Source organism: Candoia aspera, chromosome 3 (genome assembly GCF_035149785.1).
Source record: "Candoia aspera isolate rCanAsp1 chromosome 3, rCanAsp1.hap2, whole genome shotgun sequence".
Classification (NCBI taxonomy): Eukaryota; Metazoa; Chordata; class Lepidosauria; order Squamata; family Boidae; genus Candoia; species Candoia aspera.
Window position 1 is genome coordinate 34,248,914 of NC_086155.1, and position 26,350 is coordinate 34,275,263.

Below are 26,350 nucleotides of genomic sequence, written 5' to 3' on the forward strand. Positions count from 1 at the left end.
CTCTTCTTTTAAATCTGTGAGGGAGGGTTGCTTGTCAAAACCAAAGAATTCTAGCAACCTTGCTCTTTAGAAAATGTAGATATAACAACCCTGTGTGGATCTTCTAAAGTTAGGTTAATTTAAACTCTTTCAGCTGAACAGAGCTAACCTAAGATGTAAGAAATCACATAATTTTGCATATCTCTTAATTAATTATACTAGTCAAAATGATATACAAAAAATTTCTGTAGAAAAAATTTCATTTTGTGGACTGTGGAATCAACTTCTGAAAAGTAGTAAAAACTCTGTTTCCAAATTCTTCTGGGCAGAGATCTGAAGATCAATGATTTTGGAAATACTGCTGTCTTCAGCTGGGACCTCTTAGACTGCCCTAATAATTATTCTCCTTGTTAATGTTATGCTGTCCAACTTTTATAATAGAGCAGGGTCAATAGGGAAGTCGGCAGGGAAGGTTGCAAGTCATTCTGGTGAGTCTCTCCCCTCCCAGCCTTTCTTTGCTCGCACACACTACATCCTCCTTCTCCCCTCCACTCGTACACACCCTTCACTCGTACGTACTCTGCACCCTCTTTCCCCAGCCTCCCTGCACTCACACACATGCCCACACCTGGCGCCCCCTTTCTCCAGCCTCCCTGTGCTCACACATATCCCACATCCTCCTTCCCCAGCCTTCCTGAGCTCACACCACTCACTCTGCACTGCAGCACCCCATCTCAACTCACACGCAGCCTGCGCTGGGCCTAGCAGGGCCTATCCCATCCCCCTGCGGCACCCCTACTCTCCTTATCTGGGACTCCCTCTGCTTCCTGCTTAATGACCTGTGCCTCTTGGGTTCCAACAACAACTGGGACTGCCTGGATTGCTGTTGCTAAGCGATGTGGTCACATGACATTGCACTTTATGACCCCATCACTTATTGACAGCAATCCTAGTTGCAATTGCAATCGTAACTTGAGGATTACCTGTATTGCCACTGCAAGTGATAGTAGTGGCAAACTGTGTTGACAGACTGTTTGCCATTTTTCATCCACCATCATGATCCAGAAGATACAATTCTAAGGCATAGGGTTGCTAGATGTGACCATGGTCTTTAATCTACCCATATATGCATGCATATGTGAATAATATTCGGAGAAATTTCTGCCTTTATTTTTTCTGGTAGGATTAGAGAAAAAGTTCAAACATTTTCTCAGAAAGAAAAATAAGTCTTCTGAGAACTTTGAGCTCAGTTCTACACGAATAATTAATCCAGTCCCAGTGTTTACAAGCTGTCCTAATCTTTGATCTCCCTCTGGAGATTGTATAGGCCTACATGGTTACTCTGTGTGAGATGTGATGTAAGTATCCTTTTCTTTGTAGGGTGAAGACAAGACTTTTCGGCGAACTCCTTCTTGGCGAAAGCGCTTCCGCCCTCGAGACTTTCACAGTATCACCATGGTTAGTGGGTCAGCAGAGACACTTCCAGCAGGGTTTCGAGTGACCTCTTTGGTGCCCCTGCCACCTCCTTCAGCACCACCGAAGAAAATGCCACCAGAAGGTAAGATGAAACTCTACTATTATTCATGAGACATGAACAATACCATCTAAAAAGTCAGGTGACTGTCTGGATCCTGCATGGCATGCACGATGAGTTCTCTGCTGACTTGAAGCCCAGTGATCTGTTCTTTTAAGTAGCAGCCTAACTACTAAATGGGTATCTTGCATGCAATTCTTACCCCTAAAATACTCAAGCCTTTCTCTGAGTTCCTTGAACCTGATATTGATATAGCAGAGGTTTGATACAGACAAAAAGATCTAAGAGTAGTTAATGTTCCCTGAAATACACGTATCTGAATCCCACACAGAGCGTTTGCTTAGTTGCCTGAGTTTTGGTTAAGGAAAGAACAAAGAAGCTAATTATTTTAAGTCTATCGTTAGTTTCTAATACAAAACTTCAGTTTACTGATTAGTTGCTAATATAAAACTATTTTATATTTGTTGGTTAGTTTTTAACTTACCTGGAAGAAAGAAACTGACCTGAACCTTGGAAATGAAAATATAGTAAAGTATTTGTGTTCCAAAATAATTTTAATAATTCCCATGGATGCCCACTTCCACCCTCATAAACTTTAGCAATTAATTTCATTACATTTAAGGTTTATTAATAGCATCCTCTAGTTGCTTAGATTTCATTTATTCATTCACTGTTTTAAATTCATTCTCTGTTACCATATTCCAAAGCCATATGTTGGTGAGGCCAGGATTCTGTGTTTCATGTCTTTTAAGAGCATTGGATAGTAATTTATTAAGTAAAATGTTGAATGCTGAAATAAAAGCACCTAAATTCTGAGATCTACAATAAGCCAGGATAGGCAGTCATCAACAAGCAACCAGAGTTTAATGAGCTTCGCATGAGAGCTCATTGACCCCACTAATTGCATGCTTTTGTGTGTTGTTGCTAAATGGTTTGCAGTTGGTGCACCTGGGTCCCAAAGGCTGGAAACATCCACAGTTCGCACATATTCCTGCTGAAATGCAATTTCCAGTGGGAATTGGCCAAGGTTCCAGGTAAGTTTAGAAACCATGACAGAACAAGTATAGTCCTCATGTTCCATAGAGGTTCCAGAAAATAATGGATTAAACCAGAACCTACTTGCAGTACCAAATTCAAGTCTTTACCTTAATGTTGCTAAACTCAGATCTTTTAAATCTATTACTGGGCATAGCTTTAACCAGCTGTACCGTTTAATAATCTGTTTGGTCCATATCTTCATGTTTAAGCAGGGCATAAACCAGTTCTCCCTACATTTAATTTTCAAGAGATGATAGTAAAAAAACACTCCACCTCCAACCAAGGAATCTTGTTATATAATATGAGCCAGCAAAGAAATGATAAAAATAACTGACTTTTTAATTCCAGCTTCAATTTTTTCTCACCTCTGAAATGGATAGAATAATGTTGGACAGCAAACAGTAGAAAGTGTGGCTTGAAATGAGATTTTTCAGCTTTGATATAGATTTCTGTTCAGCTGTGAAGCATTCTGAATGTCTCTGGATAAGTTGCTCTCCTGAGCTTCTTGAAAGAAATACAAAATAAATGAAGAAATCGTGAGCTGCCAACAGTATATGAGAAAATATTTTGGCTTAAATGAAATATATTAATTTCAAAACATATTTATTAAAAGGAAACTTTATTCAAAACCAGTTTAATAACTATGGCACTTGCAATGAGGACCCATTTTATGATAAATCAATTACTGTAGTTGAGCCTTTATGCACTTCCAGATTACTGGGGATGTTTTCTCCACACAGGAGGATACTGATCAGCTTGGTTACATGCTATAAGAGATGCAAGTGACTGAAATGTCCACAAAATCTTAGTGGGTTATAATAACAAAGAGGAGGGAGCATTAGGAATGTGCTGAATAGAGACAGAGAAGGTCTCTATGGAAGTGAAGATAACAGCTGTTGGATAAAGATAGCAAACTTTATCCCTTCTTCCCAAGGCAACATCAACACTGATATTGATGACAATGACAAAAACAGACTTGGCCCTGTTTACTGGGGATTCCAGATAAAACCTATGTATCACCCATTTCTTTGCTTGTGCCTGCCACTCGTTCTGCAAGTTCTATCTTTATCAGTATGGTATGCACTCTGCCTCTTCAATAAAGGCCTAGTGATATAATATGCCAACTTCATTGTTCTGGGAGGTTTCAGGTGGGGCAATCTTAATGGGATCACCTAACCTAGAAGAGGTGAGATGCATCAAACAGAAAATTCTCCCATATGTTCTCTGATTCTCCTAGATGCTCAAGCACTGTGAAAATGGTGGCTGTTGAAGTAGTATGGGCCCTTCACTTGAATGCAATCCTTTGTGGATGCCCAGCCCTGCCACCCTTTAGAGGTGGCCCTACTGAACAGAGTTATTGGAGGAGCAATGTGAGAACATAAAGCTAAATCAGTTCTTCTTGATACTCTTTTAAAATACTATAGGTGAGCTTTTCCCATGCAGATGCCCTTCAAATATAGTAGGACTGAAACTCATAGCATGCAATTTTAAATACTGTGGTACTAATGCTAGTGGAAACTGCCTAGTCATAGAAGGTAAAATGGTTATGTGTGTTGGCATTTCCTTGATTGTTTTGCTTTCCAGCTATCTCTGACAATGTGAACATGCATATTTCAGGACAACCTTGATTGTTGTTGTAAAGCAAAGTTAGATTGCCAAATGAGAATGAAAACAAATGCAGAGCAGACTTCTCACAGTACAGTTTCCTTTCTTATTTAATTTAATTATCTCATTGTTTCTGATCTTTTGCAGCACATTCCCACTATCTGTATGGTTATATGCTGGCTGCTTTCCGGGAGTAGGAGACTATGCCTGCTCCTTAAGCTCCAAAGAACAGAAGCTACTGGCCAATCATTTCAGGCCTCATGGCCAGCAGAACATTCTTCCTCCTGCTTGTATACAACCCCCTGATCTCCTGTTTGGTATCCTTAAACCCCATCTAAATTTCTTCCCTTGGCTTTAAAGATACCCTCATTGAGAAAGAGAACAGGCTTCTCTATCTCTAAGTGCACTATGTATGACACGATAGGTTTGGTAAGAAGTGGGTGCATCTTAATGCTGGTCTGCAGCAGATCCTGCACCAATGTTCGCCTGTGCTACACTCTGCCATTATGCCTGAGAGCAGCAGAAGCTGCTTGTTCCTACTGTACAGTTTGGACACAATAAGACAATCACCAAGAAACAAGGCAAATGAAGATGGGAAAGCCCAGCTCTGAACTCTTCCTCAGGTGCATTGGGCTTCTGCTGGAGCTTCTCATCATGCCACAAGACTTTTCTGTCCATGGACAATATAGGTCCTCAGTTAAAAAATACCAGGCTAGAAACAAAATGAACTGGTGATTGATGGAGAGAAGGGAGAGGTTGGTTACCAAGCAAGTTTGTGATGGGTTTTTTTTTTAATCACATTTCCATGTATGGAAGAAAATGAAACCTGATGCTGGGAATGCAGAAGATGTTCTTGGACATCTCTGTTGGCTATACCATGAATACCCCTATCTTTCCTACATAGACAGACAGAAAATTTCCTTTCCTTCTCTCTGCATCTACAGGTAGCCTGTGATCCCCACAAAATTCTAGCTGTTACTATTTCTCTCTTCTAGGGTAGGATCTGTTTGTCTCCTCATGATGCCTTTTGCCTTGTGTGGCCCCCTATTACTGATGTGGTATTTCTTGGTGGCTGAAATGCCATATATTCATACCGTGCTGTTTGAAAGTGCAATATCCAAGAGACTGTACAGTTGCAATGTCTTTTTGGTGTACGACTTGCCTAATACAGTATTAAATATTTTTTTAATTTACAGAGTAAGTGATCCCTTTATATGAATAATCTCTTTCTTTTGTCATATTGGTACTGCATGGATTCCAAACCCTGCAAATAGGTCAGGAATGGGTGTATGTGTGTTCCAATAAACCTGATTTTAAAGCAAGGCTGATTGATTCATACTTGTCTTCTACATGAATGCAGCGTCTCTCTTTAGAATCTTATCATATCATATGAGTGTATTCCAATTGGAAGATTTATCTCCAGTTTGTTTGTTTGTTTGTTTGTTTAACTATCAAATTTATATAGCCATCCATCTCACTAATGCGACTCTGGGTGGTGTACAATAAAGCCAACAGTTAAAATAAATCTTAAATAACCAGTAAAAACAATTAATGTAAGATATAAATAATACCACAGGAGAATGAACCAAAATCTCACATATGATACAACCATCTTGCAGGTTCCTTATTACCATGGGATCCCCAAGCCTGCTGAAAAAGCCATGTTTTAAGAGATTTCCAGAAGCACAGTAGGGTCAGGGCTAATCTCACCTCGGGAGGAATGATATTCCAAAAGTCGGGTGCCACAGCAGAAAAGGCTCATCTCTGGTTCTTGTCAGATGGAACTCCTTAGCAGATGGGACTCATAACATGCCCCTCCCAGCCAGACCTGATGGGATGGGTAGTTGTAACCAGGGACAGGCAGTCCCTCAAATAACCTGGCCCCATGCCATGTAGGGCTTCCCAGTGCTTCTCTGGCTGAATAGGAGAATAAAAGTGGATTTCATGGCTGGATACTGTTCATTATGCTGTGTTCTAGATTGGTCATGTTAATACATGACCATTTTCCTTTAGCAATGAGTTATCCAGGCAAGATGAGCTCAGTGCTGTAGACACAAAACACCTCCCTTGGGTGGCCTGCACAGAACATTTTGTCTCTGTAGATGCGCTGACTTCTTTTGTCAGATTTCACAACTATTCGCTATTTTTGTTGTTGTCCTACCATTATACACAGCTGACAAGGGGAATTGTATCGTAGACTGCTAATAGTTGATACATGTTTCTGAATTAATGTTGAAAGTACATTTTACTCTTACAAGATTATTTTTTCAGTGTCTATCTTGCCTTTATTGATTGAGTTTGTTGAGTAAGAATATCCAACGCCCTGCGTTTTTTTCTTATGACTTAATGGCTATAAATTATGCTGGCTATATAGTACCTCTCAATTTTAACCTCCAGGAAGGAAATAAAGGGAATAACAATGCCTGACTACAACACTGCTGCAATATTATTGTATTTTTAAAAAATGAATTGCTTTTCATAATATTTCCATGGCTCTTTCTGTATTCTTTTAGGGAAACATGGGCTCAGAGAGATGCAGTGAAAACAAAATGATCTCATATTTTTCAAACAGCCTCAGAATGTAGAGGTTTCAAAATAAGGATCTAAAGTTGACTAGACTGTTCATTTTACACACATTTGTTTGTTTGTTTGTTTGTTAGATTTATATCCCATTAATATGGAGTCTGGAGAGAGTGACTGGCCCAAAATCACCCAGTGAATTTCCATGGGAAGGTCAGACTGAAACCTAGGTATTCCCATTAAATTTTATAAGACAATCAGAACAAGAAAATCAGTGTTCTTGCTAGACATCTCCCTAGAACTGTCCTCCCTCTCTGTTCTCTTTCAGCAACTTATTCATACGCCCATGTGCATGATACTAATAACAACTAGGCTAGGTCTCTAATATTTGGAGTATGTCTCTTGTTTACTTGGAGATCCATCATCGTTTGCTAAATTTTGTATTGGGAAAGAAAAGTGGATGCATCAAATGTAGCACTGAAAGAGGAAGGGGTGGGCTCAAAGGATATATAGAGAATACAATTTATATGCATTTCTTTTTCAGGGGAGTGACTTTAGTACTTTCAAAAAGAAACCAAATCAATATTCCATGCCATCTCAGAATAAATTCAACCAAAGGAAGCCTTTATTTTTTCTTTTAAAAAATCTCACAATAAATTAGCAAAAATACAAAAATGGTAACTGCACACAGTAAAAAAAGAAAGAAAGAAAAGAAAAAAGAAGAAAAGAAAAAAAACTTTGGTGGCAGCATTTTATATAGCTTCTGTGCCTGGAAATTGCAAACTAACTGCCAAAAGAAGTTGGTCAGATAGCATATTTTAAAAACACACACATATTTGCACACACCCACAATTAAAAAAACAATAATAATTGGCCCCCAAAGGAACAACATTTCTGAAAACAGGGAAGGAAACAAATTCTTCCTTAGCAGGCTGTTTTGTTATTTCTTTCAACCTTAATTAGTGTTTGCAATAATACATCAAAAGACATTGAACATCCTATTCCAATCCAATTTTTAGAGTAAATAAGATCCACATTTTTTCATTGAAGTCACAATATTCTATCATTTTGAAAACCAGGCAGATACTTAAATGAGTATGATTAGGCATCTTTCTCACTAGCTTGCCTAGGTATAAGGGATTAAACAAACGAACAAACCAAAACCACTTCCAGGCATATGGAATCGGATAAGTGGCTTTATTTGTGATCTGGAACAGTCAGGGTTGGGAAACAAAATGCCATCCAGTGTTAGCTGGGAACTTTTCCCTTTTTGGAATATTATCCAGTATTAGTGAGAATAGAAATGCCTCCTAATTATAAAGTCCTAGTATTCTGTTTCTTCTACTTTACACTGTGCTGGTGATGACCTTTAAAAAAGTGAAGAGATGGCCACTGTTTGCCACTGCTTCAGTTCTGAGACCTCTCTTCTTGGAACGCAACAGCCACATCCTCTACCACAATACTATCCACAATTGAAGACAGAGAATGAAGATTGCTGTCTTCAGAAGAATCATCACTCAGCAGATGATCTGTGGAGAACGAAGGAGCAATTTTAAGCAGAGAACCTTTTCTGAAAACCCAATCGCTACTGGACAAGATAGGAAGGATGGGGAATCTTATGGGAGAATCAAAATCTGAGACACCTTGTGGTAGGATTTGGTCTTAATCTTTGTCTGTCTGGAAGATACTTTCTATCTCTGTACTGAACTGTTAATGATCCTTTATGGTTAATGGATCTGCAACCCATTTTATATATTCAGTCATCCTTTGCAGCTTGTTTTCATAAGAAGGAAGTAATTCTTATTTCCTCTGAGTTCTAATTTCAGAGGGTCAACTTCATCTGCACAATGGTGGAATTATCTGAAGTAGAATCTATTTGGCATATTGAATACTGTTGAAGTATATACAGACATAATATACAAATGCTGATTATTATCAATTGGCTTAGATTTGGATTTGATTATTAAAGTTGTTCAATGCATTTTTCCATTTATCACATCTGGAAAATTAAGGAGAATTGGGAATCATTAGAAGATGGATAGGTCAGTATATAAAATTATCACTTTCAGTGGGTCCTAATGTATTCACATATTAATGGCCACCAGGAAGAGAACTATATCTTTATTAAAAGTATCAGCCTGCTATCCAGGTAGTACATTTGATTAGTAACTTTAGAGTAATTGATAAAGGCTATTTATCTTTAAACTTTCAGAATCCTTTCAAGTGGAGGACTGTGCTTAATAAAGTAGGAAAAACAGCCACTCTTGTCAGTGAAGTATGGAACAGGGTAGCTCTTTCTCCTTACTTTCAAAGCAGCTGGAGGGACAGATATGACTGCAACAAGGTTGGACCACTGATAAAACATAAGCACTGCAAATTACACTGGGAGTGTGATGAGATTTGGGCTTGGTGATTAACAATTCCCAAATATAACATTGCATGCTGGGGTTTTGTGTTCTTTATTGGCTTGGCTTGGCTTGGCTTGGCTTGAAGAGGTACAACTTATAAACCTATTTCTTAACATTTAGCATGTATCAGAAAGATCAATTTAAATAAACTTCCTTGGGGGAAAATATCACAGATAAAACAGCTCCTTATTTTAAAATCTAAATTTTGGAATTTCTGTTGCTCTTCAAAGAACACTTTACACAATTCTAATCTTCAGAAGGATCTCCAAATCTCTCACACAACACCTGCCTCTTTCTAAAAAAGCACAGTTGCCTATAAGCTCGTTTTACAATTCAGAACTTATTGCTATTTCTTCTGACTTAAGAAACACAAAAGTTTTATCGTTGCATGAATTTTTTTCTGCCTCTAGTCCTGTTGGAGTAGTACCAAAAATGTACATATATTAATAGTGTACAGGAAGAGAAATTGGGAGGGTGTTTGGAGAATTACAGTGGGGTGGAACCTTAATTTCAAATAACAATTGGATCAGGATTTTTGGATTTTCAGAAGTTACCTGTACTCTGCCTACCTGTAGGATGAGTGCTGAACTCTAAGTGAGTGCTCCACTCCGGACTGCATGAGGTGCTACTGGATCCATGGTCATTTGGCACCTGGAATCAGAAGATGACATCAGAGTTCCTCACTGATATACCCTTCTTGCATCCTCTTTTGTACTGGATCAAACAAGTAATTTTTGTTGCTTTGTTTTCCTACCATTGCTTTTGGTTCTCCCAAAATATATTTTGTGAAGAATTGTCTGTCACCTGTTCAGAAGCTCAATTCACAATGAAAAAATTGACGAGTCTTACTTTGAGATGATACTATTGAAACAGGTTAAAATAATTATTTTAACAAAATGTAGGATAGAGGAGAAATAGAGAAACAATAGTCTCATGAACATTTAGACCTAAGGTTTTGGAAATTAGAAGTGGTTGTATGTTTATTTTTCTCCATACAATTTTTTTTTTCTGAGTGGAACATGGAGGGCAGAGAGGCCCTAAAGAAGAACCCAATCTAAAATGCCCTGGCTTCAGATTTTTTTCAAAATAGCACTTGGAAATACCCCCTTTTTCTTTATCTTGGAGTTATTCCCCACCACTTCGTGTTTTTGATAGATTCAGAGATGACCCAGGCTGTTGTTCAAAACAAATACGGAGACATGAGATTTACAGGAACCACAATTCACATGATATGGGGTGCATAATGACAGGAGTTGAGTATTAGGTTGATTCTGAACAAGCGTATGCAAGGCTGTGCAATTGCAGACTGAATTAGCTGTTTTAAAGTGTGGATTTGTTTGGTAAACCTCCTCAAAGATACTATTACTTCATGAATCCAAGGCTCCAACAACTGAGAGAACAAGACTTTCTGTTCTTGATGTGATTTGTGTTGTACTTGTTAATTTATACATTGTTTGAAATATATGTTATGACAAAGTATTTGTTAAGTGCCAGTGATGCAATAGAGTTTTGAGTAAGGAGGACCCAAAAACTGGGTCTTCTTACTCAAGGGCTTTGTATGGGTGTGGGGAGGGGAATTTCGGCATGCAGCTGTTCCTCTTGTTCATTTGGAAATGTGTGTGTGTAAATATGTATATGTATGTATGTATACACACACATGCACACACATGCACACACACACACATTCCAGATTTGGGTTTATATAGTATGGGAAGTTGCAGTGAGAAGTAAGATTCCTGAAATAAAATAGCTTAGAAAAGGACAGGAGACCCAGTCATACCGCATTTTGAACTTAAATAAATACACCCAACTATTAAAGTTGAATGACCTGTCCAAGACAACCTGCTTAACTGTGCCAGTTGAATCAGCAAGGAGTTTACAAAATAGGGAAATATGCAAGGGGAAAATGGGGTCTGTTGGCACAAAAATCACATACAGCAGTGATCATTGCCTTTGAAATTTCTGCTAGCACATTCCTCCTGTTGCTTAGAATAACAGTGGATGCATTATTTGTGTGGAGAATTTCCCAAGGATAAAATGAATTACCTCCATCCAGAGCTAATAAACAGAGTTGCCATCATGGATTATCTGCAATTAACAGCTGAGTACTCTGTACAAAAAAGTAGGTTTTCTTCGAAGGATGTGAACATCTTGGGGGGAAATGAAAAAAAAAATCTGTATAATGTTAAAGCTCCACTAATTCTATCCTTGCAAAATACTTTTCAGCTCAAAACCATGGAAATATCAAGCATCAGTAATCCAGATGATGGAAGAGGCAAGAGTTGAATAGAAATAAAAAGCTACCAGCTTTGAATATTTTATTCTAGTTTCAAGCAGCTGCCAATGTAAAGTAGTTTCAATAGCTGTAACAACAACTCTAGAAGTTTCTTTTTGGGATTCTCTCATTCCCTCAAACACACATTTCTCTCATTCTTTCAAACTTACAAACATTGCTAATATTTATATTCCAAGTATGAGAAAAAATACGTTTCTGGCAAGCTCTATGTATTGAAAAGGCGCTAGAAAAATACTGAGCATTGAAGTCACAAGGCAAATTCTGCTGCTGGGTCACCTTGTAGGAAGAGTCCAGACAGTTTCTCAGGCACCTGTTCCTCTTTCATTTCTCTTCCTTTAGGATTGATATTCCAGATTTGTATCCAAATGCCCCTGGGTGTTTTTAAATCGAGACATCTAGGAACCCATTTGAACTTAGCAGGTGTCATCTCCCACCACCCACCCCATCACTCTACCTTGGCACATCTGCTAGAGCTTGATTCTGAAGTGCCATCTGTTGAATACAATTTTATCCATCAGTCACTTCTGTTTTAATTATTGTCCTGCTTTTTATGCCCATCTTGAAAAATACATCTAGGTGCTATAGCATGCATTCTCTAGACAATGAAAGCATCATTGTAAAATGTATTTGATCGTTCTGGGGTTGGTTTGTTTACTATAGTTCTTCCACTCTTTGCAGTAGATGCAGTAGTTTGTGGGTTCAGGCAGTTTAAATGAGAAGTACCAAAACAGTTACAAATTAATTTATAGAGATACAGTGTAGAAATATACATGATGCTGTCAAAGATTGCCCACTAATAATGTATGTTTAATAACACATACATTAGACAATAATGCTATATTAACATTTATTCTTCTTCTGGATATATAATCTAGTTTATACAGACTTTTGAGTCAGTGCTGAGTTGCCTGCATGCTTGCCTAACTGGTCAGATAAGTTGATAAGTATGGTCAACTTATTACCGATGGTGTATAACAAAAACCTATAATTTATATGTTTGTCAATTTTAAGGAGTGCTGGTTTTATTATGATGGTTTCATTTAAGATAGTGTTTATTCTCTTGTGAACTGCTGTAGGCTCCTTTGGAAAAGAGAACAATATAGAAATACAATTAAGTAATATATAAGGCTGTGGGAAAGACAACATACTTGCTGTGTTTTGCTTTGAGTCAAGCTGTTCTGTTCATAGGCTCATAGAAAGTTGATTATGCTGAATCAGATTATTAGCTTCTCTGACCTAGGATGATTGATACTGAACGGCTCTCCAAAGTTTCAGGCAGGATTTTTTTTTAACCTCAGTAGAGTTACTCAGTAATGGGTATTGGTGCCAATATCTGAAGTGGAAAAGCTGGCATTCATAAGAATGTAAGAGTCCTGCTGGATTGAGCCAAAGGCTCTTCTAGTCACAGAGTCTGCTCAATACAATGGCCAAACACTGTCATTTCCCAGCAACTGCCGTTTAAGAAGCACTGCCTGTGATTCAAGAGTAATCACATCTCTGTCTCCTTAACTTTGTCTAGTCCACTTCTAGAGCTATATACTGACAGTCATCATCCCATTAACTGTATGTGCTAAACTATTGTGTTCAGTGTGAATTTTGAACATACTGTGGCATGCCCATGTCTAAAATAGTTGGAAGGGCTAGTGTTGTAGCCATGAGCTCCTATTGCTGAATGATGAGTTGTGTGCTCCCTGTGGATAGTTGCTTGTACCCTTCCCCTGGCACTTACCACTGGCTGGGTGCTGGCATTACAGAAGCGTAGTTCCGGTTGGTCCCGTTCCTGTTGATTGAGGGTACTGAGCAGAGCTTGTAAGCGTTCAATGTATTGGATGGCACTGCGCAAGATCTCCACCTTGGGAAGCCGCTGGTTTGGGTTTAATAAAGTGCTCCGTTTCAGAGCTTCAAAGGCTTCATTGACTTTCTTCAACCGGCGCTTCTCTCTTAGGGTGGCAGCACGGCGCCTATCGATGGACACACTTTTCCTCTTGCACACTTTGCATGCCCAAGGCAGACACTGGCCAGGACTATGGTCTGGCACAATAGAGACTTTCTCTTCTATACCTGCCCGGCCATCGGGACAAAGTGTCATGGCCGTTCGGTCTTGATAGGCAGCCTGCTCATAGCTGTGTAAGTGTGGGCTCAGGTAGTTTTCCCCATCATAGAACCGATCTGTAAAAATATATGGGTTGGTCTCTAGGAGTTCCATAGCGAGCGTCTGGCAAAGCAGAGTCTGTGTTGGGGAGTGAAACTCTGGCTCCTCACACCAACTGCTTGGTGGCATTTAAACCCCGTGCGGGCATTAAATCACAGAGATAAATATAGCAAACCTCTAGGAAACCTGAGCTTGCCCTAAGCTGCTGCTTCACATCAAAACTTGTCCATCTGATTTCATGTACTCTCCCTATGGGGATTAGTTGGCTGCTTGGGGCAGTGTTGTGGCTGAAAGGGGGGTTAGGGGGGTGAGCGGATGAAGGAACTGGCATGTGCTCCAGAGAAGCCCAGCCGCCTTTCCAACAACAGTCCCGTGGATTTATTTTCACTTGCACTCCTACAATGATGTTGATGATCAGTTGCCGAGCTGGCCTCTCTGTGCGGCATTCCTTTCTCATCTGCTCCTTTCAGTTATCGCTTCCTGCCAGTTCTAAGGCTTCCTAGAGTCTGGGGTGCCAGGAGAGGCACAAAGGTGGGTCCAGAGCATTTCCTGAAAGGAAGATTCACCTCAACTTCTGTCTTGGAGCAGGTGACATGATTTGGCTGGACTCTTCTGGGTTGCACAGTCAGCAGATGAAGCTTTCCTAAGCACTGCAGCTCCACACTGGGGACGGTTGGCTGCTGATTTACTGACTCCCATGCAAGCAATAGTGCAAACATGCTCTACCCATAAATGGAGGAATTGTTTGTCAGATGTCATTCCTTCTTTAGCCATCTGCACATGGGATTACTTTAATGAGCTCTTCATACATAGACTAATGCTGGGGAGACTCACTTCCAAATCTCCACTCAGCTGTGAATCTTACTATGTAACTTGGAGCCAGCTGAGTTCACACACTGAGCTAAGCCATGGTCCTGGATATATGTAATGGTTGTGTTTCTTCAGGGCCCAGGAGATAAGAGCATTTTACTCCTTTATCAGCTGTCTTGGTTCTCAGATTGTTTTACTTCAGTCTCCTGGCTTTGCTCTTTAAAGATCAGTAGTCTGGGACCACCAGGGCAACCAAACCTGAGCTGCAAAAACCAGATGACCACTAGATGGTCAGCTTTCAATTGCACTAAACTTCCTTAGACTTTCACCCTCTAAATGTGCTGAACTAAACCCCTTTTACCCCAGATCAGCACAGCTGGCCGAGAGTTAAAAGGTTACTGTCCAACATACCTGACAGTCACCATCCTTCATGGCCTAAGCTGCACTGGGGGCATAAGAAGCATCTGGAGAAGGCAGTAGCCTCTACCTCTAGCTATGGCTGGAGGTGGCAACCCCTGCCCACTTGGGCAAATAAGAAAGTTGCTATTGTTCTAGAATACAGCAAATACCTTTTATCTATTTTATTTTATTTTATTATTTTAGAGATGCTTTGTGAAACCTTTTTGGAGAAAGTTGGGGTATAAGCTGCCATAATAAATAAATCCAAACAGAAAACTTACTCTGTGTGCTTCATTGCACCATCTTCTGTTACATCTCTTTCTGCACTTCATCTTGCATGCTCTGTCATTCACTCAAGGCACTGGGAGTGAACCAACCCAACCAGTAGAACATAAGTGAGAGTTTGTAGTCAGGGTCTCTTAGTGCTTAATGCATAACTAATCTCCATTAAGTGATTCTGAGAATGGGCCCTTGCTTAAGAACATAAGCAGCGTGCTGCTAGATCAGACTGCAGGGCATTTAACATGCTTCACAAGAATCTCAGCAAACAGCAGGTGGGGAAGGGGGGATGACTGCATTTGGGGGACTGTAAATTGCAATGACATTGTGTGGCCGTTGTCCAATCTGCTTGCCCAAGCATCAGATGTTTGGTCCAGTGCCAGATTAATGGGTGGCTGTACGAAACACTGGGTTTGTTTTTAGGCTGTGCTCACATATGGTACTTAATTGTAATGTGTTCTATTTAATTTTGTCATAGCATGTTATAAGCATGTTGCCATATGTTTCGTAAAATATATTTATGACTTGGTGTTATGGGTTTGCTTAGCCAATTGTGATTTATTTAATAAATTATAGTGAGTATTCCATGGTCTAGCACACCTTAGGCTGGATGCACCTTAAGTTAGAATTAATCTAAAATCTAGACTCTTGGATTGCTTCCAGTAGTATTGGAGGAAGCATGGCTTTTCTATTTACATGTTCTATTTCCAGATAGTCACTAGGTGCTGCCCACTAGAACAAACTTCAGCTGCTTAGCAGCCAAATTTGCTGAAGATAGCTATCCACACTGGTTCCGCTACACTTGGCAGATAAGCCAGTGCACAGGACTTCTAAGTAGCTATTTGCCTGGTGGCCCTTTGTCTGCTCCCCACCCCCAACCCACCATATATGACAACTATCTTCCAACAGGTTTGGAAGTAGAGAAATCAACCAGCTAGTCATGGATCTAGTAGGTAGTCCTATAATCACCAGGGACTGCTATTATAAATGGATCATTCTATTCTGTTCTTGGATATAAGTGAGTGCTGCACATACACACACCCCTCCAACTGAAGATAACACTTTGTGCAACTTAGTAAATGACTCCAGTCCATGAAATGTTGTGACCTAATAAAATTGCTACTTTAAAATGCCACAGGATTATTTGGTTTAAAAATTGAGTTGATCAGGCATAGTCCTAAATTACTTCTTTTACTGTAGGCTTGGGAATCTATGATCTTCCAGGAGTTGTTGGATTCTCCGCATAGTCATGGCAAGAGGTCAGTAATACCTGGAGGGCCACAAGTGTCCCATCTCTGTTCCAGTTCAAATAATAAAATAGTTTAGAAAGGACTTCAGCTGCAGCCTATCTAAAAGGTCTGGGTGAGATGAAGAATGTAACTGGTTAGAAAGAACCAATTTTGTAAATATGCTTCATTGTGGCGTATTATGGTGTTTCAAACTAGGATATCCAATGGAGAAATAAGCTTTCTCTCCATACAATGGATATTGTTCTTTCTATGCACGGGGTAGGCACAGAAAAAGGAATCCATCCAAAATGGCCATCATGTCTAGCATCAACTCTGCATCATCTTTGAGGGGATAATAGCTCTATTAGATTTGAGTGTGCAGCTAAGAAAGTGTAACAATGGCTATTTCAATTCAACACATAGAAAGTTAAAATGTTGCAATGATTTCCTTATTTAGTACCACTCAAGTGTCTTCTATTCCAGCTTCTTATTAAGTAAAAGTTTTATTTTTCATTTGCTCCACATTCTTCTCTCATTTGTTTTCTGAGAAATAATTCACACTAAAATCAATAGAGATTAAATCTGACTGGCGTGCATAATGCTAGGATGTGAGAGTTTACCCTCCATCCAGTCCATCTAGTATGGCTTTCAGATCAAATACCAGTTGGGGGTCTGGTCAATGGAAAGAATGTAAGCAAAAAAAAAAAAGTGGTGATATTTTTCCTTTCAAAATCCCCCCACCCAGTCAGAGGGGCTTTCTATTCTATCCACATTTCTCAACCCACAGGCTCAATGGGGAGGGACTTTGGGCAGATTTCTAGCGTGTTTCAAATTTGCCCTGCACAGTTAGCAGCCACACCAGTGTATGATTCATTAGGGAAGGCTAGGGCTTTTTTGGATGCTCATAACTGAGCTGCCTCAGTTATGACCAGAATTTTATGTTTAATTTTAAACAGAACACAAATATAATTGGTTTGAGAATGTGTTAAGTCTCCCTCACCCACATTTTCGGCTGTATTCAGATTTTTGGCATCTGTGCAGCATGCCCTGAAAGGTATGCAAATATATATGCACACAGAACAAATTTGCTTCTGCATTTATTTGTAAGCATGTGCCTTATTTTAGCCCACCCCATATCACATACTCATATGTAAAGATGGGCTTCAAGAATCAGTACATTTTAATTATTGTGCAGAACAGAGAATTTCAGCTAATGGAGTATGTCACAATGCTGTTGGGTAAGAAAAACAGCAATCTGGAAAAAGATCCTCTCTTGCCACAATTTTTAAAAAGTATAAGAAAAGTGGGGCACCCCTGTCTGCTCTAATTCCATGTAATACCTGGAATTTTGGAGTCACTTCATTGCCACAGCTGCAGGTCCAGTCTGAACAATGATCTATGCGATGGTCAAAATCTAGCTGTACACCTAAACTTTAGATGGTGGTTAGAAATAAACCAAGGGAAATCTTGTACTTGCATATTCCCTTTCATTAATGTGCATCCAAAGAAGAATGACATCTTCAGCTTTCATTTTAGAATAACTTCTGTGACTTATGGCAGCTCAGCTCTTGGCAGTGTGGCTTCCTCTAACCCCAACTGGGTTTTTAAAAAATGATCTAAAGCAAACAATTTGATCCTGGCTTGTTTTAATTACCTCTGATTAGGACAGGCAGACATTTCCCAGACTTGGATGCAGTTTTTGGATGCCCAATTTGCCTTTTCGTTTGGTTCTTTCTCCATCCTCTCCTCCAAACTGGCAATACTTCTGACGTTTGTAGTAAGTTCGTCATTATTATTATTATTATTATTATTATTATTATTATTATTACTACTACTGAAACTAAGGATGTCCAGCACTTAGGATCTATGCATGTTTTTCTTTTGGTGCCTGTCAACTGGCACTCCAGAATCTGTGGGAGGTCTGTCAGTAATTTCCACATACGCTAGGTAACCATATTGCAGGTGTATAGAGTGTACTTCTTCCACCCAGTGCCTTTTTCATAATTGGAAAAAAAAAGAGAGCGCTTACTGTGTCTATAACATGGAAAAACAAGTCTACTTCTTTTCAGGAATTCCAAGTTCAAAGCCCACACTATTTCACATATGTAAAAACACACCCATACACATACAGCAGTTTGTCTCCTGAACTCTCACTGGACAGTAAAAGTAGACAAAAGTAATCTATAATGGCTGTTGAAAATAGTACACAATGATTTGCAATACTAGAACAAATAAAAACAGTTAAGAAAAATGCACTGATATGGCAGCTATATATGTGCATGCCTGTCTCTATGGTTAAGGCAAATGGGGATAGAAAAGTAAAGTATATAGGAGGGATGGAACCTGTAAGGAACAATGATGTCCACTGCTGATAAAGAGTTTTTCCTCACTTGCATCAAACTGTGGAACAAACATTTCCATGTCAACCTCTTTTTGCTTCTGTGTCCTCATGATCAATTGCCTTCATATGATCATCAATCTACCCCTGAAGTAGAGAACAATCTTTAAATTTAATGGTATTAAAGTAGTGTTTTTTCCCATTATCCCAACAAGGGTGTTATCATATATATGCTGTGAAACTCTTTGTTGACCTTCTTGGTGGGTAGTATGGTCAGGTGACCCTTGGGGATGGGATCAACCTGACACCTTAGGCCACTTTATGCTATACAGTAAGCATATGTCCTCCACTCTGGTTGCTGGGATCATTCTGCTTTGGGCTGTGGGAGAGTCTGGTTCTTTTGAACCAGCCTGTCCCCTACACCTACCAAGCTTCCAAGAGAGCTGGATCATCCTGACCAGCAGCTGACCAGCAATGGCAGTGGGAGAGGTCTGCATGGTGAAGTGGGAGAGAGAGAGTTCTCTATCTACTGCTTCATGGCACAACTGATTCCAGGCTTGTCAACTGTTGTTCAGGCTGCTTTTGAACAAAGGCTTAATGCTCTTCTAGAAAAGCACTATATTCTGTGTTCCAAAATATTATAACCCTATGTTATTTTCAGGTCCAAAAGGAACTTGATGATCAATGATTGTCAGGCCTCCCTTGAATGTATCAGCACAAAACATTTCCACCAATCCAGAGCAAGTTTTGACAGATGGTTAAACTCTCTAGTCTAGACTTCTGCTGAAAATGGCTGCTTTCCCCATCAGTTTTCCTGATGGCTGTAACATCTGCTGAGAGGCGAGAAAATGAAGCCCACAGAATCTACCAGTTCCTATCTCTAACATGCCCTGTATGCTATAAGGAAGGGCAGCACCATTTGCTGGCATGATGCCTGTGGCACGAATAATAGTGATCACCAACAGGGGTAGCAAATTTTATATTGGTATATTTTCTGACAGCTCAAGAAATGATGGATAGCATTTTAACTCAGTCATAAAGTACAGCCCATCAAAATCATCCCATCAAAATATCAGGGACTGAAGCATAATAGACCTACAATTTCAGAGTCTGCAGCTTCTGTTTTAGGCCTTTGTACTTAATTCTCCCTTCCTGAAATATGGGAAAGGGGGGACACTAAAAGAAAATGGTTTATTGAAGTCCAACTATATGAATCCTTTGACAATCTATGCAACTTATATATATCATTTGGCTCTAAATATCATCCTCCTAATATTGGATATATAGAAAGTGGCAGATCCTTTCCAGCTGTGGCACCCATAATTTAGACTAGTATCTTTACAGAATCCACTCAGGTTGGGTTAGCACAACATACTAGACTAAAATGACTGAAAGCCAAACTAGGTTGGCTAGTTTGTGACTCGTGTTGTGCCAATTCAGTGAACGTGATTTGTACTTAAGATATTGGACTAGGACTGAGACACTCAGACTGAATCCTACCCTCAGCCATGGAAGCACACTGGGTGATTTTCAGCGAGCCATCTCTCAGCCCACTCTGTCTGGCAGAGTTGTTGTGGGGAAAAATTGGAAAAGTTAGTGGCAACTTTACATGGTTGCCTACTTTACAGAGGGCATCTGCTGTTGGAAATTGTTTGTCCAAAGAACCATTATGTTCAAATTAAGTATAAAGATCAGGAGCAATAAGAGGAGCAAACATAGGCCTTGAAGTTGCCCACCCAGCTTCAAGCAGCAGACTAAGCAGAAACACAGCTCAACTAGTAACTTGGTTGCCCTTACCTCACTGGAATGGAAGAAACCATCTTTTCTTTTTTAATGAAAAGCTGGAAAAGTTTTCAAAATGTTCTTCTTTACATTTCTTCAAGAGCCCCATAGTTCCAGTCTGACCCAGGGAACAGGTGAGCACAGAGTAAAATGGGCTCCTACCTAGTGAAGTCAGGTAACACCTTTTCCTATGTTTGGTCACACAGGGATAGGGGAAGGGCTATGTGGAAGGCCTTCCAGTGTGCTTCACAGGGTTTAATTAGCCAATCCATGCCCTGATATGTTAAGGATGAGGCTACTGGGGAAGGCCCTTCTGTGGCTCCGTAATTCCAAACTGGCTGGAGGGATTAGAGCTCTGCTGCCAGCTGTCAGGTTAGACCATGATGGATGTTCACTGATGGTCACGACACAAAGACAACACTGTGCGCATAAGAGGCGAACGTGTTCCAATCTGTCACGGGCTGACATTTTTGTGTTAAAAGGAGGAGAATACTTGGAGGGCCCAGAGTGGGGGCAGCTCATGATTGAGGACAAAAAGTAGCCACATTGCAAGATGAATCCTGTCTCAAAAGAGAACGAAAAAACAGTCGCTTCTGAGGAAGCGGAGCCATCTTTTCAGTCCGTGGGTGCTGATCGGTGCTCTGGGATGCTCTCTGGGAATGATGGCAGTGCCTCCTGTGAAGTGCTCATTCCAGCACAAATAAAACTTCAACCCCTCTTCATTCATATGTTTCCTATCAGTTAGATATATCTGCAGTATTCACCATGATTACAAAAAATAGTTTCTTGCATAGATGCTGAATCTTAATCCTGTTCCTTTTGATGAAAATCTTGCTTCCAGCTTTTTTACTCTTTGCTCTTAAGACCTTTCTGGCCTTACAGAAATCTCATGCAATATTTTTAACACATTCTACTCACCTTTGAGCCCAAAGTGTACCTTTTATATCAATGCTGCAAACTTTAATCAGTTTCATTGTGAAAGTTGAGTAGCGTGGAGAAATTTTCAGGAAAAATTAAACTGGTGGGGTGTTATACATGGAATTGTGTTGTTTGAAATTTTATTTGAATGTATCAGGAAATAAAGTAAAAAATTTGTGACATGCCAACCCATAGTTAACTAAAACAAACAAAAAAAAATAGATATAACACACACATACACACACGCAAGGAATATATAAATCTTAGAGTGATTATATTATGTTGTAACTCAGGAATAAATAGCATTCTGTAACTATAATGAAATTAGAGGTTTATGAACTGTGGCAGATGACACAAAAGGAACTCTTTACTCATCTATTAAGATATTATGAATCATTTACTAGCATAAATGATTTTATGCTAACTAAATGATAACATAAATGATAAAATTTCAAGCTTAGTTTCAAAGGGTTGTTATTGACAGATATTTATTTATTTATTTATACAGTAAATAATTTATTGAAAACAGGTAACTTTTACTGAGTTGTTGCTTTGGTAATAAATTATACCCAAACCAAATTTAGACCCTGATTTGGATGCTGGATATGTTTTATTCACATTTATACCTCACTCTTTCTCTAGAAAGTCAAGTGATGAACATGCTGTAATCTCATTCCTCCCTTTAATTGATACTTATACAAGGGTGCTGCAAGGTATTGTCCAAAAAGTTAAGATGGGCTTGCAATGGTGTGATAGAAACTCCAACTGTTTCATTACAAAACGGAGTCTCAATGACATTGTCGCAGCTGCCATCTTGCCTTTTTTTTACTACATTCTGCAGACACCTCGGTCCTTCTAACAGGCCTATGTGGTAAGTTAGGCTAAGAGGCCTAAGAGTTTGTCCCCCCGGTCTGAGTTGACCACACTGCTGGTTCCAGGGCCAAACATCTGGCTTTCTAACGATCTTCCCACATTTGAATCAAGTTGTGGAAAGAATAACTTTTCATGTTGTGGTTTGTTTTTAAAAATGGCAAAGAATGAGATCAATTTATATAGCATTCAATACCAAATATTCTCTGTAGATTTAACTCCCACAGCAACAAAACAGAAATGTAAAAAGTAGAACACACACAAAAGCACACCACCAAACTGAACCTATTATGGACCTTACAACAAAAAAGACTAGGAAAATTTAAAAAAAATCTCCTTCATTTTGCCACCAAACCTGCTACCTCTGCTCCAGGAGGGACATGCTAGGGAAGGCATTTCACCAGTGCAACATCTGCCACCCTTCCACTGGAAGCTTTTGGACAAAGGCCTCTGACTGTGTACCCTGAGGGGACATGATTCTTAGAGTAACCCTGCCCCCAGCTTACTTCATGCCACTCTTTTTGTATCAAGTGGACTTGGACTGCTCTAGGGAGAAATAGGTCTTTCCAGGGGATAAATGTGCCTACACATTACAAATACTACAAAAGTCATAGCAAACAATAAAGTAGTTTCATTATGGAATCCTATGAATAGGTCAGGCAATGAGGAAAAGGGCACTTCCACCCAAGACCATTCCCCTTGCAAAGCAGCTTGAAGCTCACCTGTGATCATCTTTATGCCTGTAGCCTTTGAAATGCTGAGGATGTGTGGCTCAGCAAAAGTCAGTCTGTGCTGCCTCCAGCGAGGCAGCAGGAGAGTTTGAAGGACATAATTCATGCAGCTCACTGCTCCATCAGCCTCCTGGGATTCTCAGGCAACAAAACACTTCTCATTCCCTACTCTGCATAAAAAGGACGCTATAAAAAATTGCCACTCCACTCCCCATCCATACTGCTGTATGGTATTTGGAAGTTACATGAGGAAGGATTATTGTGTATAAATAAATAAATCCAGGTCACCTTGCCACCATCCCTTTGCTACTTTTAAAAGCCTCCAAGAGATGAAATAAAGCAGATCAGCAGTTTTGCAGACAGGCTTGGGGGTGAGGGGATTCCAGCAGTGAGAAAATGGATCAACCATGAGTCCCACAGAGCCATTGCTTTTCAAAGAAAATTGTAGCACAGTCCAGAAAAAAATGGACTCGGCTCCCAAACCAGGTAGACATGTGATCAGGCCAATCTGACCCTACTTCCAAACTGACCCAAGTCCTTGTGCAGAGGTGCCCAAAGTATCAGGGGGTGAAATACTGGGAAAATATAGCAGCGCCTTGCCCACTCCTGAAAAGAATACTTGAACTGACATGTTATTCATTTAGACATCTATAGCCTACCTTTTAATGGTAATTTCAATATCAGTGTACCAAATAAAGATACCATATAAGGAAATGACATGCTCCCAGGATAGTTGTGAGCTGAGTCCAAAGAAGTAAAATGTTCCTGAAAAGAAGCTGAGTTTTTGTCTCAGGGTTTTTTTCCCCCCTGTCAATTGCAAGCACACGGCCAGTATGGATCTAGACTTCAAACCCCTATCTTCCAAATGACATAGATCCCAATTTGGATTGGAGCAGCAAAAGGAAACAATAAGAAATGTAATGTGCTGTTTAACACATAGAAGAGATAACTAAACACAGGTCCTTAGAGAAGCACAATGAGCGGTGAATGACTCAGACAGAAAAGTTGTGCCACTGCAATGCTTGATCTCTTCTTGATGATACATATGAGAATGGTTGTCTCAACCTGTGCACACCACATATTTTGAACTACAGCTCCCATATTCTTTGCCACTAATGATGAAATTGAAGCTGAAAATGTCTGGAGGCCACCAGGTTGCCTAATCTGGATAAATAACTTAAGGCAAACTATAATGCAAACTTACCACCTAATGCATAATGAGGTCCATTCCCCACACCCCACTGCATAACATCTAACGCTCACAAGCTGAACTAAAAGTTTTTTCATGATCTCTAGAAAGGTTGCTGTTAATATTTGAAATGGGAAGTCAATCTGTCAAGAATTTACCCAAACTGAAAAGTGTAAGAGTATACATTCCAGAATTACATATAATATACATTCTGAAAGAGACAGTACATTAAGGATACCTTTGAAATTAGCCTCTCAAGCAGATTTTGTGCTTCTGTATTTCAAATATTAGATCTTTATTGGTCTAATGCAGAAACATTTTGGGGTTAGATTTCAAAGAAATATTTTAGATAAGTTTTTCCCCTGAGAAGACTGAACTGCTAACAATAGTCTGCTTAGTGTTTTTAGTGGTTTGTCAAAATTTAAATGATGCAATGGTGCATTAGCACAATAGTTGTCTTGGGGAAATGAATGGTATGATTTGAAAGAACTGCAGCTTCCAATTTTGGGTGTATGTGTTGGTGGGGGGAAAGTCTCAAGGTCAAAAGCCTCAAGGGTCTTCAACTGTGAATAGATATTTGCTCCAGATTTTATTTTCAACTTTTGTCTATATTATGCGTGAATTCAGTAAAAAAAAAAAAAACCCCAAATACATGCCTGCAGTATCTGTGCAGAAACCTGATGTTCAGATGTATAGAAACCTAACTAGGATCTAGATTTAACTCAAGTGAGGCCTATCATACATTGAATTCTCAGAGAAATTACACAGCAAAACTTTACTATTCCATCCACCTTACCTCCACAAAATTTTCCCATAACTTGATCTTCACAGCTGACTACCATCTTGACATAGCATAAAGGCTCAGTATCTTTCATGGCCCTGCCAGTGGAAGCAGGAGTTCTAGTTAAGATCACACCTTGTTAAGGTTGAAATGGGAGCAATAAAGCTAAGGTGAGGACAGGTTTGGCTCTGAAAGCATGAGGAAGCCATCCATCAAGGTAACAAACTCCAAAATCAAATGTGGAAGAAAGTAGTGGCAAACTATTTCTGTATTGTTGCCCACCCCACCCCCCAAAACTGTTTGGACACAGCTGTAGCGTTTAGACAAATTGGCTGCCGGATGTTGAGAACTTCAGAAGAGAAGGCATTTACTGGAGAAGAACATAAAACCTTTACAAGTAGATTTGGTGCTGGTGATGTTTCTAGACCAAAGACATAAAGAAGACAGGTCACTAATGGTGCCAGTATTGAAAGAAAAATTCATAAGTTTACACAAACACATACAGTTTGAATATGGAGTGTGAGAGGCTTGAACCAAGGAAAATTGGAAATTGTCAAAACATAAATGAAATGTATTAAATTTAAGGTTTTAGGACTAAGTGAACTTACATGGACTGGAATAGGCACCTTTAAATAAGAGGATGACATGATAGACTATTTAGGGCATAAAGCCCTATGAAGGAATAAAGTGTCAAAGATACTTAAAAAATATATATTATAAATATGTGCTCCAACCCTTGTTCACATGACAAAAATACATTCTAGGTTCTTTTCTCTTTCTCTGTATAATCAAGTATTTTTTTAAGTATATGCTTGACTATAGCTCAATAAATAACTGGTTCATATCTATTAAGACTACTGGCCAAACAAAAAACAATGTTATACAAGTGTATGAAACTACTGCAGAAGCAATGGTGGAAAACATTGAGCAATTTTATGGTAAATTTCAAGAGATGCTACAACATCCAGAAAAGATATAATACTATATTGGGTGACTGGAAGGCAAAAATTGGAGAAATGAAGGAATCTGGGATTATAGGAATACTTGAAATGGGTAAACACAATAATGTAGGAGTTTTGCAAAGAGAATTCTTCATTCATTGCTAACACCTGCTTCAAGTAATATAAATGCAAATTCTACACCAAATGAACAACATTGGACTATGTAATAGGAAACACAAGAGACAGCAGCACTGTTCATTCAAGGTAAGACAGTTCCAGACTCAGATTGTGAAACAAATCATGAATTACTGGTGTCAGACATAAGGGATAATCAAACACAGTAAGTATGCCAACAACATTTGATGTGTCCACATACATGCTGTATTTAGTTTTATATGTACATTTAATATGTACAAAACAAAACCTGAGGACCTGTGTAAATGTGAAAATCAAAGTGGGAAAGAAATCTAAAAATCTCAAAAAGGGATAGGTTCAAGTAGTTCTCAGAACAAGTTATAATGATAGCTAGAGAAAGATGGAGCATGAAAACC

At 39.3% G+C, this 26,350-nt stretch overlaps 2 protein-coding genes across 2 annotated transcripts in view; one reads left to right on the forward strand and one right to left on the reverse strand.

The window, feature by feature from the left end:
- Window positions 1-5,469, forward strand: part of PPFIA4 (PTPRF interacting protein alpha 4) — a 109,755-nt gene extending 104,286 nt beyond the window's left edge. The window contains exons 29-31 of the mRNA XM_063297336.1: window positions 1,360-1,537; window positions 2,453-2,547; window positions 4,304-5,469. Of these exons, the coding sequence (XP_063153406.1) occupies window positions 1,360-1,537; window positions 2,453-2,511 (237 nt within the window). The 3' untranslated portion in view covers window positions 2,512-2,547; window positions 4,304-5,469. The remainder of the gene's footprint in view (window positions 1-1,359; window positions 1,538-2,452; window positions 2,548-4,303) is intronic.
- A 1,873-nt stretch (window positions 5,470-7,342) lies between these two features.
- On the reverse strand, window positions 7,343-13,661 carry MYOG (myogenin). Its single transcript, XM_063300065.1, has 3 exons — window positions 13,110-13,661; window positions 9,654-9,735; window positions 7,343-8,205 (listed from the first exon to the last, which is right to left on the reverse strand). Exons 1-3 carry the CDS (start codon window positions 13,659-13,661, stop codon window positions 8,084-8,086), a joined length of 756 nt encoding a protein of 251 aa, XP_063156135.1. The 3' UTR covers window positions 7,343-8,083.
- Window positions 13,662-26,350: the final 12,689 nt, after the last annotated feature.